At 40.3% G+C, this 14,846-nt stretch overlaps 1 protein-coding gene across 9 annotated transcripts in view; it reads right to left on the reverse strand.

Annotated features, from left to right (window-relative positions):
• The window catches only part of GOLGA4 (golgin A4), a 98,925-nt gene that overhangs the window by 63,875 nt on the left and 20,204 nt on the right, over nucleotides 1-14,846 (reverse strand). For all 9 annotated transcript variants that reach the window (XM_069084314.1, XM_069084313.1, XM_069084309.1 and 6 more), the window contains 5 exons: nucleotides 11,600-11,911; nucleotides 8,929-8,976; nucleotides 6,253-6,309; nucleotides 822-920; nucleotides 442-559 (listed from right to left, as the gene is read on the reverse strand). In XM_069084314.1, coding sequence (XP_068940415.1) covers nucleotides 442-559; nucleotides 822-920; nucleotides 6,253-6,309; nucleotides 8,929-8,976; nucleotides 11,600-11,911 — 634 coding nt within the window. The remainder of the gene's footprint in view (nucleotides 1-441; nucleotides 560-821; nucleotides 921-6,252; nucleotides 6,310-8,928; nucleotides 8,977-11,599; nucleotides 11,912-14,846) is intronic.

Genomic DNA, 14,846 nt, shown 5'->3' on the forward strand with positions numbered 1-14,846 from the left:
TGAAATTTAGGAAACCTGAACACAGTACATTTAATAACCTTGGATAGAATTTTCCACTTGATACCAAATTTAAGCCATTTACAATACTTAAGCAGTATAAAAGTCATAATAATTTCAAGGGTGCAATAAAAAATGCCACTACTGATAAAGAAAGACAAGATACAACCCTCAGAATCTAGTCTACCAAAGCAAATACACTTTTTAAGCAAGGAATACTCAAAGACACATGACACTTATGGGTCACCCCACTTCAGTAAATTCATCTCCCAAAAAAGTTTTATTTCTACCACATCTAAAAAAAGATCTAAGTAGGATATTCTGGAGATTTCAAGCCTGGATCAGGGCACTGACCACTTCAGCTGGGCCTGCTGACACCCCTTCTCTCAACAGCTACTTGGAATAACTGAATTAAAAGACTTGACAAGAGTCAAGTCAACTCACCTCCATGGTCCAGATCATTCTGTGCATCGTCTTCGTTGGTTTCTTTGGGGAGGTTTTCAGGTTTAGACAACTCCACAGTCATCTGGCCGCTTTGCAAGCGATGCTTCAGCAGCGAAACCTAAATAAAATGTTCTCATTAGAAAAATTAAGGTTGGGGGGAGAGTATGGGCTTATTCAGGGGGTCTGGACAAAATTAACATCACCTTATTAAGAGAGAAAAAAATCCTATCAACAAGCAAAAAACTTTCCACATCTATAGATAGCTAGCCAAAGAGCTTTCTATATGATGTAAAAGGACAATAAGGGATCAGACGATTGGAAAACTATTCAAGACAACGTCTCTTCTTTTGTTCTTCACTCAAAAATGGTAAGGTATTTACCTGAGTCTGCAGAACACTGATGTACTGGTCCTTCTCCTCGAGGGATGCATCAAACTCTTCTTGGAGATGTTTCTTAGCCTGTTGGTCCATCTGAAGCTCCTAAACAAGAGAGGTCTTTACAGGTGTATTCACAATAAAATAAAAAGTTTTACAGAGGAAGCTAGATTTTCACAAATCATAAGACACACTAGATTACCATTTTTCTGAAATTCAACTTCTGAATGAATTTTCTATTTACACAAGGGACTTTGGGTTCTGGAAGGCTACGACCACAGAGCAACTTTTGGCAGGCCTTCAAAGACGGGGACCCAGTGACCAACAGTCTGTCACCAAAGGAGCAGCAAAACTCATGATCACGAAACAAAATGCCACACAATGAATTTTTATTGTATGGCAAGAAATGGAGACTGTTTACTAAGGTATAAAGAAACTGCAATCTGCATCAGAGAAGGAAGTACCCATGTGGATGAAATCAAAGATCTTGAAATAAGTTTCAAGGAAGGTATATTTAAAATCATCTAGAATAGTAAGTAACAAATCACGAATTTTTAAACAGCAGGCATTACACTAATTGTCTCTCACACTTGGTCATATCCTGCACACTTCAGTAACTCTGAATCCCTGTCAGTCATCCTACAAACCCCATTCGCCATTCCTCATTACCCAATTCCTTATTCCCACCCCCCTCAATCCTCTAACCCCCAAATCTTAACCAAATATTACTCACTCCTTACACTACGCGCTCCCTGGAATGCCTGTTCCACGGGCAATAACCTGTCTTCATCTTAAATCTTTTTTTCTGATCAAGGAGGGGGGAGTTAAAATATTCCTTTCTCTCCACTGCTAATTCTAGGTTCTCTCCCTACTACCATCACTCAATAACCTTTTCCCCACCAGGTTCATAAGACAGACATCTTTAACCCAACCAAAATCCTGTTAGTGATACATTGTCTACAAAGTTCCAGAATACTCTCCCTTCTACCCTCAACAAGTCTGCTACAGAGCTCACAGTCTTTCTCTTCTCCCCAACTCTTGCCCTCATATTAGGGGACATCAACATCCATACCGATACTCCCTCAAACACCATAACTGTTTAGTTCCTTAACCTATTCACTTCCCATGACCACCTCCTCTACCTCACCTCAACCACCAAGATGGTCGTACCCCTGGATCCTGACGTTACCCACAAATCTACCATCTCCTCCATGTTCAAGAATTCAGACATTTCCTTATCTGACCACAATCTACTCACTTTCCAACTCTTCCTGTGCCTCTGAGTTATCTCCCAGACCATCACTCCTGCATTAGCCACTCTCTCTAATTTTTCCCTACCTTGACCCTTTGGTGAACCAATTCAACTCTAGACTGTCCTCCTCTCTTGAATCCATGGCTCTCTCAACATTTCACCAATTGTACCTGCCAAGTTTAAGCTTTAGATAATTCCCACCACCCAGTGTCTTCATTCCCACACAAGTACTGCTGAACAAGGGTGGAAAAAAATCATGCAACCATACTGAACGGGTCCACTACAATTTTATGTTACACAACCTCAACTGGGCCCTAACTGCTGCAAGGCAATCCCTCTACTCCTCCCTTATAAATGTCACTAGCCCTGTCTCCACAGTGGCTCTTCCCAAACCTTTGCACCCCTCCTCAAACCCTCCCACCCTTTCACCCAAGAACTTTAGCTCACATTTTACAGAAAAAAAACTGAGGCCATTCATATGAGCTCCCTCTTCTCCCTTCCTCCTCATCTGCTATCACTAGGATGTCTTCTAGCATTACCTCACAGGAAGAGCTGGCCTCACACTCCTCTATCTACTCAAGTGATCCTATTCCATCCCATTTCCTCCCAAACACTGCCCCTCTGTCATCCCCATTCAATCCCCCATCTTCAGTCTCTCCCTCTATACTGGCTCCTTTCCTGCTGCTAAAAACATATTCATGTCTCCAATCTTCAAAAAAATGCTCTCCTCATTCTTCCGTCCTCACTAACTATAGCACTACATGTCTTCTGCTAGAATCTCTTGGAGAAGGCTGTCTATGACAGGCACCTTCGCTTCCTTCCTCTTACTCTCTTAATTTCCCTACAATCCAGCTTCCAACCTCCTCATCTACCGAAAATGCTCTGTCCAAAGTAGCTAATGATATTCTCATCGCCAAATGTGCAGCAAAAAAGGAAAAAAAGATGAACAGAAACCAAACCAGAATGGAAAAGATTCAAAGCCACACAAAAGGTCAGGAGGCTTTCAAAAAGCAAAACACAAGACTAGACTCCAAAGGACCCAGTTCTATAGAAAATATTAAGTAAAAATGCAGGCGCACAGTTCTTGAAACAGGGGGCGTGGTCACAACCTCACAGAGAATGCTTCTGGATGTCTGATCAGGAAGCTACAGAAGAAATATCCCGGATACATTGGTTTGAGTTTTGCTTCTTATTCCTGTAACAGCTGCTATCTGGCTATCCTTTATGCTGAAAGCTTTCCCCACCACGTCTAATTCCATCTTTCACTTCCTTTAAGGGCGTGTGAAATGGTGCGAGAGAACAGAGTAGGAGTGGTGGGGAGACAAGGTATAAGCAAGAAATAAATTCAATACCTGAATAAAGTTAAAAAGAAGCAGAAAGACAAGCATCTGTGAGCAGCTGGGGGGGGGGGGTCTTTTAAGAATACCGGTACCACTAGCATCTGGCTATCTTGCTTCTATTCCAAGGCTGGCACGAGCTTCTTGGGGAGAACTAGTATGTATCATTTCTGTACTGGTTTCAAAAGAATTTGGGCTCCCTGGGAAAGAGAAGTTCTGAGAGTAGAAAGCGACATTACTGCCGTGATTCTGTGCAGTGTACATTTCTTTGATATCATGCAGAATAATCAAACCCACTCAATGGTGCAGTCACTTAATAAACTCAACTCAATTTCAAATCCGACCTTGGACACTTGGCACTTACCGGTCATGTGACCCTGGGCAACTCACTTAATCCCAACTGCCTTGCCCTCCCCACTCCAAAAAGATAAGTAAACAAATAAATGAACTCAACTCAAAACAATGGAAAGTTTTTCCAAGTACGCAAAACTGCAAGTCAGAAGTTTATCCAACTGAGAAGAGAGTGTTGTAATTGACAATTTCTAAAGCTATCTGCAGAATTGCAAAACTATCATAGACTTCAAAAGTCTTCTTTTAAAACATGCATGATTAATTATGTATATTCCCATTATTCCTTTAAAATTATTCTTATATAAAGATATTAGCAATTCTTTTAATGATTTACATTACTATAACTTCTGGTTGCTTCTACCTTCCTAGAAATGTACTGACTCCAAAATAAAACAAATCCTGAATTTCTGAATGTACTAGAATAGAGCACATGATATCAAAATTAAAGAAAAAAAAAGCAAGCAGGAAAAACATACTTCAACAGTAAAGATGCTGCCCAAATATGTAAATGACAGCTGTGCATTACAAAGTGTGATAGTGATGATCTTCAATCTCTAGGTGGGTCAATCAGTTTTACACTATACCATGGACACAAATTACAGCAATTTTATAGATTCATGTCTTTTGTCAAAAAGAACATTAGGCAAGATGTGTGAATAGTTCACTTAAAATCCTCTCCTTGAAAACAGTCCAAAGCAGCTATCAAACTGACAAAGGGTTGGCTATTGTCTTCTTTACAAAGACCAGCAGACTGTTGTTATTCCGTCTAAGGGGACAGATATATATGGTACCTGATACAACGCCAGCCAAACCTACATGGATCTCTCTCTCCCTTCATACCCAAGGGCCAATCTAGTGTATGCCCAGTCCTGGAGTTTGCAAGACTAGACCAGGGTAGACCTGAAAGATCTACTACAAGGAAAGTAGAAACCAGCTTTGGGCCATCACCAATCTCAAAGGTCCTTTAGAGAATAAGATAATTCAAGACACACCCGACCTCATCTACAGAAAAGAAACTAGCCATTGTAACAGGTCAGCACAGGCTTATTCTGAAGCAAACCAGAACTGGTCAGCCAATCAGACATAGTTCAGTTTTCCAAGGGTCATTCACAACAAAGAGGAGAGAAGTCAGGACCAACTGTCACTGGTCTGCAGAGACCCAGGGACAGAATGAATGAGGATGAATTCTGCTGAATAATTATTTAAATCCAGGTAGGAAAACGAGGTCTGTTTTGGAAGGAGCACTGGACTTGGAATAAGAAGACTGAGTCCAAGTCACTGCTCCAACACTTACCATACTGTTACATTCCATACTGTACCTCCCCTAGTTCCTAGCACTAGAGCACAAAACAGGAACTTGAGAAATATTTGTCAAATTAACACCAAATTTACTTCCCAAAGATATCAAAGTAAAGGAAAAAGGACCTACATGTATAAAAATATTTATAGCAGCCCTTTTGGAAGTGGCAAAGAATTAGAAATTGAGGGGATGTCCATCAATCTCAGAATACGTGAACAAGTTGTGGTATATGACTGAGATGAAATACTATTGTGCTAAAAGAAGTGACAAGCAGGATGGTTTCACAAAAACTCGCAAAGACTCAAATGAATTGATGTGAAATGAACAGAACCAAGAAAACACTATGCACAGTAACAGCCATATTGTCAAGGTGATCAACTGTGAAAGACTTAGCTGCTCTGATCAAGAACACTGCAAAGGCCCCATGATGAAAAATGCCATTCACCTCTAGAGACTGATGAACTGAGGGCAGATTGAAGCAGACTTGTTTTCCTTTATCTTTCTTGTTTTATTTTTTGCCTGCATTTCCTTTTGAAATAGGACTAATGTGGCATGACTTTATATGCATAATCGATATCAAATTACTTGCCTCCTCAAGGAGGGATGGAGAGAATTTAGAGCTCAAAATTTTAAAAATGATTGTCGAAAAAAATTTTTTACATGTAATTGAGAAATATTTAATGAAATAAATAAAAAAAATTTTAAGTGAACTAATAATACTTACTTAGCTGAGTGACCCCAAATAAGTTGCAATCTCTCACTTATAAAAGGGTAATGTTTGTACGACCTATCTTCAGAGTTATTGTGAGGCCAGGTACATTATAAACCATAAATAACTATATCAGAGTGAGTTATTGCTATTACCTATTCATTTTTATAACACTGAATTTTCCCAGAAAATCTGGGGCTGCTTCTTTTTTTTTAAGAGAAAAAAAAGGGTCCTAGTAAATGTTCTGTAGCCTAGGCCAGCAGAACTTCTTAACCTATGGATCGCAATGGTCACAACTCACAGTTTAAGAAGTGATGAAGGGGTTCTGAATGGAAAAAGTTTAAGAAGCACTGGTCTGGGGTAGTTATTTTTCAGGAGAATTAGGGAATATGCATATAAAACCACTTTAGCACTAAAACATTCATTCTGATCTGATATTATGGATATTTTAATTATTCTTTTCAAAATACTAACATTACGAAACTCACCTCTCGTAATTCTCCAATTCTCCTGAGGGCTTTATCTTGACTCTGGCTCAAAAGACCCTTTAAAAAAAATAGTTGGTTCAAAACTGGCATAATATGTCAATGCAAAACAATTCAACCCAAAAGCATTATTCACACAGAACAGGTATTTGTAACTACTACCTAAAAAGTTGTGGAGACAGAACAAAAAGCAGTCAAGATGTGATCATTCCGAAAATTAGTTCCATGCTAAACCAAACTCCAAACTAAGTCTCTTCTTCCATTACAACAAAGTACAACCCACCTCTGAAGCCTTGTGACTTATTTTACCAATTAAAATACATTGAAGTGAATTTTTAAATGTACAATTTATAAATGCACAAAATTTTTTATTTTACATTTTTATTCAAATAAGAAAGTCAAAGACTGCATGTGAAATAAAAATGAATATGATACAAACAGGAAGCAATGTTAGGAAAACAGATCATTACTCTCAAGAACTTTTCTGAAGATTTTCATTAATTTTCTCACAATTAATGAAATCACTGCATTTCTCATATGGTTATAAAACTGAATTCCATCTTCCCACTAATCTTCAAAACAATTTAAAATATATTTTTAGGAAAATATTGCAAACACAACCAATTTTGCTTCCTGTCAAAAAACATACTCTCAAGTTGTTTAAACCAAAACATTTTGAGGACAGATGACATCAGGAAAATAGATACTAGTTCTGGCTGAAGGAAAAAGTGAATATGTAAAAGCTAATTCACATAAATGAGAAAAGGATTTGTTTTTCCAAAATGTATTTAACAAACAACATTTTCAGGAAAATACTTATTTCGATAGTTCAGATTCTATGGATCTATGATCTCTAAATGTATATATTCCCACCAACAGTACAGATTGTAACCCATCGTTTCCCTCCTCATGAACCAGAAGATAGCATAGGAGAAATAGCTCTGGAGCTAGAGTCAGGGGGATTAGAAATCCTGCTGCCCATAATGACCATATGTATGACACTGGATAATGTATATAACCTACATAAGCCTACTTCCAAAGTTATAAAATGAGGTAACTGCCCCTGAGGGGTCTCTTCCTATTCTGGACAGATGACCTTATGACCCTATGTAATGGTTATGGGATCTGAAGATCTTCCATGCCTCTTAACTTGCTGATGTAGCAGGAAGGGGTGGGACAGGAGGAAGGCCTGAGTCAAGAGCTGGAGCCACTGCGGTGAATGGAAGCATGGCGGCAGCGGCACAGCAGCAGCGGTGGCATCAACTCCTTTTTTTTTTGAGCCAGCCAAAATTTCTGCTAAGGACTCCTGCTGAGGAATGCCAGGGATGGGACCTGCAGGGGGGGCAGAGCTTCTGGGGGCGAGCTGCGTGGACGCTGAGCAATTGCCATGAATGAGGAAAGGCGGACCTTTGCCTGAGGTAGCCTATTCTGTTTTGAAGGCTTGAAAACATTTTACTGCATTGACTACATGTGCCAACTCTATAGCTGCTATGATGGCTTTGACTTTCTAGTTTTGGGACCCAGTTTTCTGGTATTTGAATAAATGTTCTAGCTCTGTCCCCCATGTAGAGAACCTGTTATATTTTGTGATTAATAACCATATCAGCATATTTATAGTTACCGTAGGCATTGTGAATACTGCATTGTTGATACACCCTGTGCTACTCCTCTGTGTCCTTCTATAAATTCTCCTCCCCACTCTTGGGGGAGGAGAGTTTGGGGGGGAGTGATCCCCGATAATCTTTTGCTGGATGAAGGCTTTCCTCTACATTTCCAGAAATGACATGGATATCAACGTAGCCCATGGGTGCTATTGGCCATCCCTACCATAATCAGCCAAAGATCTATAACCAATTCAAATAAATCTTCTCTTTTAGCCAAAAAAAAAAAAAAACAAAAAACCGCAGCTAAAGTGAAACTTCTTTTACTTTACAGAACAAATCCTTAACTTCTGAATAGCACCAAAAATTAGCAGCTTGTTCATCTTTATTATTTATAGACTAGGTCCCTGGGATTAAGGTGCACTGAATGTTTTCCTCCAGATCTGGCAGGAAAACTGGAACCCCTGTGAAACCAGACCGGACACTACCGTGGGCCTGTCATGCCCCATCCCTCCCAATTCTACTGTGGCTTCCAAAAGCACTGCTACATAGACAACTCTAAGGGCTTTTCTCTGAACACACGTCAGTTTGACAAGCAGAAACCTCAGGGGAGCAGGTCCTTCAATGCAGAGAGAATATGGAGAGAGGACCGTAGCTATACCTCGTACTGGACTGTCCACTCCATGCCACAGGCCTCTATGTGTGTGTGTGTGTGTGTGTACACACACACACACACATATACATATAGGTTGTTTAAAATATCAAAGGTAAATATCTGTGTAGGCTAAATATTCCCTCAGAGCTGTTGTGTGGCATAGAACATAAGGAATGGATGATGATGATTGTCCTCCCTTTCCTAACATTACATGCGGTAGGAGGACATTCCCCAGGCCCCAAATCCCATTCAGGTCAGTGAATTAACAGAATCCCCCCGGGGGGGGGGGGAGGGGGAGAGAGAGAGAGAGAGAGAGAGAGAGAGAGAGAGAGAGAATGACTTAGAGAATCCCTAGGTAATCTCTAGGCACTATCTGTCAACTATAAAATTCTATGACTGCATTGTAGCTAAGAAATAACTTACCTGTAGCTTTTTCTTTTCTCTCTGGACAGTTTGATAGGCCGTAACAAGCTGAAATATGCAAAAAAAAAATCATTTACCTGGCAATAAATAAATTTCTTAAAGAATACTAGCTATTCTAAAACATTTTCAAAGTTCTAGGTTGATCAAAAGTGGTCTACACATTAAAGAAAGCTTGTTTCTAATAGATCCAGGCATATGTTGCCAAATACTAATTAAGCTGAACAGTGGAGACCCTGATACCATGAAAGGAGAATTAAGTATAAAGGGCAAGTTCTTTCTTCTCTAAAAGCTTCATTTATCAAGTGGGGTTAAGACCTAATCTATGTAGAATGGGGCTATGCCAAGTGATTTCCTGAGGTCCTTTTCAGTTCTATCATCTATGACCAAAATTCTAAGAAAAAATCTAGGTAATTAGGACTTGCAAATAAGATTTGGGAACCATATTTCATTTCAATCAATCAAACACTAAACATGTATTAAGAACTATGTAGCAGGCACTGTTCTAAGCAACAACAAAGAGAAAAAAAGAGGCAAAAGACAATCCCAGCCCTCAAGGAGCTTTCCATCTAATGGGAGAGACAGCAAACACACAACCATAAGCTAATACAAGATAAAGAAGAAATCATCAACAGAGAGAAGGCAATCGAATTAAGAGGAGTTGGGGAAGGCTTCCTATATTAGGCGGGACATTGGCTGGATCTTCAGGGAAGCCTGGAGGCAGAAAGGAGCAGGGAGAGCAGAGAAAATGCCCAGAGTCAGAGTGCCTTGCTCATGGGACAGCCGGGAGGCCAGTATCACAGGATCGAAGAGTATGTGACAGAGAGAAAGATGCAAGAAGACTGGAAAGGGAGGAGGGAGTGACTAGGTCATGAAGGGTTTTGAAAGTATTTTATATTTCATCCTGGAAGCAATAGGGAGCCACTGGTATTTACTAAGTAAGTGGTGGGGGGGTGCCTTTTGGGAGCTGTGATGTTGTTATCAGATAGGACTGGGGAGAGACTCAAGGAAGGCAGATCAACCAGAAGCAACTTCAACCATCTAGATGTAAGTCAATGAGCGCCTGCACCAGGATGAGGGCAGCGTCAGAGGAGAGAAGGGGATGTATTCAAGAGATGCGGCAGAGGTGAAATGGACAAGAGGCATTGTCAAGGTGAAATGGAGGGACCTTGGCCACAGACTGGATCTAGGGAGGGTGACAGAGAAGAAGGAGGCCAGGATGATTCCTAGCTTGTAATTAAGCCTGAGGGCCTGAGAGAATGGTGTGCTCAATTTCGGGCATACTGAGTTGAAGATGTCTACTGGGATCCAGGTTAAGACTTCTGAAAGGCAAGTTGGAGATGTGTGACTTGAGATCAGCAAAGAAGTTAAGACAGGAAAGGCAGATTTGAGAATCACCAGCACAGAGATGGTAATTAAATCCAAGGGAGCTGATGAGCTCACCAAGTGAAAGAGTCTAGAAGGAGAAGAGAATAGGGCCCAGGACAGAACCCTGAGAGATTCATAAAGTGAGAGGGTACGATCTGAAGGAGACACAGAGAGACAGGAGGAGAAGCAGGAGAGAAACGTGTCAAGAAAACCCAGAAAAAAGACAGCATTTATCAGATGATCATCTGGCTTTCATCCAGGGGTATGAGAAATCTCCAAAGAAGCAATCTAAGGCTCGAAGAAGTTGCTTCCAATTTCTCTTGGCAGGGTTTTAGGAAAACTCAATCTTTGCTTTAAAAAAGCTCCACTAGATGGCAGGAGAGTCAAAGGAACAAGCCAAGAGGAGGAAAGGAACAAAGATGTCGAAGGTAAATACAAATGAATTTCCAGGGACCTTGTAAATGTATCTGAAGCCAATACCTTCCCTTCCCTGCCTCCGAAAGACAAGAAAGCAACTTTGGGAAAAAAAAAACCGATGGCCCTGAGGAAGATGAGCCCCATACCTCATTATGTTCTCACTGTTCTGTCCTTGACAAACTGGAGTAACAAGAAGAGAGGCGAGGGGTTTGAGTGAGCTCCCTAATTCTAGGAAATGGACTTTCCATTTAACAAGGACTAAAAGTGTCTTCTGTCCCTTCAAGCCCCTACCTGACTGTATCTGAAAAGCTTCTACGTGGCAGGTTCCAGAAATGGACTCAAATTTAGGTAGGTGTGACAAACTGAAGATAAAGGAGAGAAGGGAGATTATGGCTAGGTGACTCATGGAATAAGCAGTCAGTAAAGAGAATGAGAGGTTACGTGATCTTACACACCAGAAATGACACATCTCTATAAAAGAATTTGTTTCAACAAGTTTTTTGAAAACACAGACTTAACTGAGAGTTATAAAAACTGGAGTTTTGATTGGGGCAAGGGAACAGGGAGAAAAAAGATGTCAATTTGCAGTAGGAGGTACCTAAGGAAGAACAGTTCTGGGTGAGATGCCACAATGGGAGGCAGGACACAAGCAGAGTCCCTGGGGAGCAGGGACAGAAAGGGTGATGGGGAGGATGAAAAGAAACTTGACCAGCTTCCCAAGGTGACCTTGGGCCCTGGTCAACTGCTTTACTGTCCTCTTCAGCACACTGCCCCCAAATGGGATAACTAGCATGCCACAGAAATGTGAAACAGGACAAAAACAAGACATGTTTATTAAACATGTAGTACAGACAAAGCTTTCTGCAAAGAGCCCGTGACTCACTCGTACCTCTGAGTACTTGCCCCTGTAACTATTTAAGCTCCGCTCCATCCTCCGCACCCGCTGACAGAGCTGCTCCTTACTGAGACTGTCCGCATTTCCCATGGCCTCCTCGGCCTCACTTTCAACATCAGATGGGGGATCCAACGTGGCGATCGAGTCAAGATCAAGGCGATTCAGGGATTCTCTCGAGGAACTTCGTACCAGAGATTCTTTTGAAGAAGAACGGAACAAGGATTCCTTGATTGGACTTCGAAATAAAGACTCCACTGATGGAACCCGGAGCTGGAGTTTCTGTGCAAAAGACTGCGTCTCACCCAGCTGCAGGGCCAAATGAGAAGATTTTCATATGCACATGGCCACTTCTGTTCAGTTATAACACTGTCAACAATATACTGTGAACTCTAGAATCTACTCACATTCTTAACACTTTATAAACATTCTATTAGCAAACAATGTAAGGGTGCCATGCTACAAGTGGTAAAAAGAACAGTAGAAAGAACACAGAACTCCAAATCAAAGGACGCAAGTGCGAGTTCTGACTCTACCACTCACTGGCTTTGGGGCCTTAAGCGAATCACTGGAGCTCTCCTCCAGATCATACCCTCTCACCTTATTTGGAAAAGCAGTGAAAGAATATTATCCTCCCAACTTCTCTAGCAAGTTTTAGGTATTTTCCCCAAAGAAGGTTGCAGAACTCTGTATTTAACTTATTTCTGTTGTCTCATTTTAGTCTCATCTGACTCCTTGTGACCCCTTTTGGCATTTTCTTGACAAAGCTACCAGAGTGGTTTGCAATTTCCTTCTCCAGTCCATTTTACAGATGAGGAAACAGGCAAATAGGATGAAGTGACTTGACCAGGGTCATCCAACCAGTAATTATCTGAGGCCAGATTTGAGCTCAGAAAGATGAGTTTTCCTTTCTGGAGGCCCAGGCCTCTAGCCACTGGGCCACAGAGCCATATTTAATTAACAGATGATTACCTAGAAATTCATTCTTAGTGCTAAACAGTGTCACTTGTAAAGTCTCACAGAAATCTTGAGGGAAAAGCTCAGCAGAGGTTGAAGTCAAGTATGACAGGAAAACAAAGAGATTCACTGAAGATAAAATTTTTAAAATAAAGCTTTTATGAATGGATTCTAGAGACCAAATAATGGAATGGAACAAGACAGGGAGGAAAAGTAAGAAATCCCTTAAAAATGGATTAGCACCAGATCAGTGTATCAATTTCCAAACCTAACCATGAAAAGTTGTGAACACACATGGCACTGCCATCAGGAATGCAAAGAAGACTTTGAAGAACTGACAAGAACCCACGTCTGCCTACCACTCACTCCTGGTTTGGAAGGCAGCAACGAGGAGCTCAATGGGTATGACAATCCAACAAACATCAATGCTATTGAGAAGTATTGTGGTCAAGTGGAGAGAGGACTGAATGAGGCATGAGGAAGCTTGGAGGTTCAAGCCCACCCCCAATCCTGACCCTCTCTGAGCCTTTGTTTCTTCCTCAGTAAAGTACAGATAACAATGGTCAAAGTAGCCATCTCTGAGAGGTGTTGTAAGGAAGGCTCATGGCCAACTTTCTGGTCTCCTCTAAGTACTGGGTATATAACTATCACTGTGAATAACCTACCAGAAGAAGGTCTGCTTAAACCAAGTGATCATTTCTGAATAGCCTCTACAGGCAGAAGGACAAACCCACACTGTACTAAATGCTAAGTTTGAGAGTCAAGCTGCTTTTATCCCCCCCCCTCCAAAAAAAAAAGGAACATAAAAAGTCAGAACTGAGCAAGTGGTGCTTTCATCCATAAAAATGTGACACAAGAGCTAACAGGACAAATAAATTCTTTTAAGAATCATTTCAAAACTAAAACTTTTTTCCAAAACCTAAAAATTAATTTATTTTTTAAAAAACAATGGAATACGTGTATGTGTGTATATATCTGAAGAATATAAACATATAATCTCAGCAAAACCTGTATGCATTGAAAAGCTGACTTTTGTATTTTTATTTGTTGTATAAATGCAATGGATGGATTATGATGGAGGGAAATATCCATGGGAATAGAAAAAAATACAAAATAATATCAAAACAAACCTCCAAAATAATTAGGAATGGGATTAAAAAAAAAAGCAGACTGTAAAATTTCAGTGAAAAAATAAAGATGTATTAAAAAAAAAAAAACCCTGTTTTAGAGTCTCCACTGTTAACACCCAGAATTTTCCCCAATAAACATTTTGAGTCAAAAAAAAATCATTTTAGAACAGACACTACAAACTGGTTCTGAGAGCCCAGAGGGAAAGAATCACTGGCAGTGGTTCTGGCCTCAGCCTGGGCAGCAGCTGATTAGAATAGTGACTGAGACAGGGCCCCCAACGCTCTCCCAACCAACTCCTACCTGAACAGGTAATTCCCCTCTACAACATCCTCAATACGTGGCCAGCAGGCTCACTTGGAGATCACAGAGTATAGATCTGAAAAAGCAGTGCCAGCAGCACTAGAATACAGGTCTTCCCAGTTAGACCAAAAGAAGAAATACAGAAACCGAGAACATTACTTTTATCAGTGGAAAGGAACATTGTGTGTCCACACTAAGGCTTTTATCTGGATGAAAAGCAAATGTAACCATTCCACTGAGGCTAAATGGTAAAAGGAAGAAACTTTTAACAATTTTCTACTTTAAATTTGGTATTTCATACTTAATATGAAAATGACAATTTTTTGTGTGATCTTCTAGACAACTAACTTGCTACACTCAAGGAGAAAAGGTCCTGGAGTTTTGGAGACCAGTTAATAGTAAGTAAGACTGAATAGTGCATTTAAAGCATTAAAAAAAAATCATCAAGATCTCATTCTGATGCCCCTGGTTCTCCCCAAAGAATTTTCTCCTATTTTGCAAAGACTGAATTAAGTTTAACATACAGACATTCACAAGCCAGCATAAGCAAGTCATTTTCAAATATCTGAGCTCTCCCAAGGTCTATGTGTAATATGAACTTGAGATATCAGAACCACTTAAAGAATCAACCATGCTGAGAAGTCAATTTGTTCCCAAAGGGCTCATCCCCTCAAATAGGGCTTCTTAAACTTTTTCCACTCAAGACCCACAGTTTAAGAAGCCCTGCAAAGTGTCAATTTCCTTTTTTGCTATAATTTGTTTTATTTTAACCATTTTTATGGAAATTTTTTCATCCACATTTCCCTGAACCTTTAAAAGCTGCTGAACACAGCATTTCTGTAATAATAGCAAGAAA

Source organism: Petaurus breviceps, unplaced genomic scaffold (genome assembly GCF_028583685.1).
Source record: "Petaurus breviceps papuanus isolate PSGF00001 unplaced genomic scaffold, PetGlider_PUasm1.0 174, whole genome shotgun sequence".
In the NCBI taxonomy this organism is placed as follows: Eukaryota; Metazoa; Chordata; class Mammalia; order Diprotodontia; family Petauridae; genus Petaurus; species Petaurus breviceps.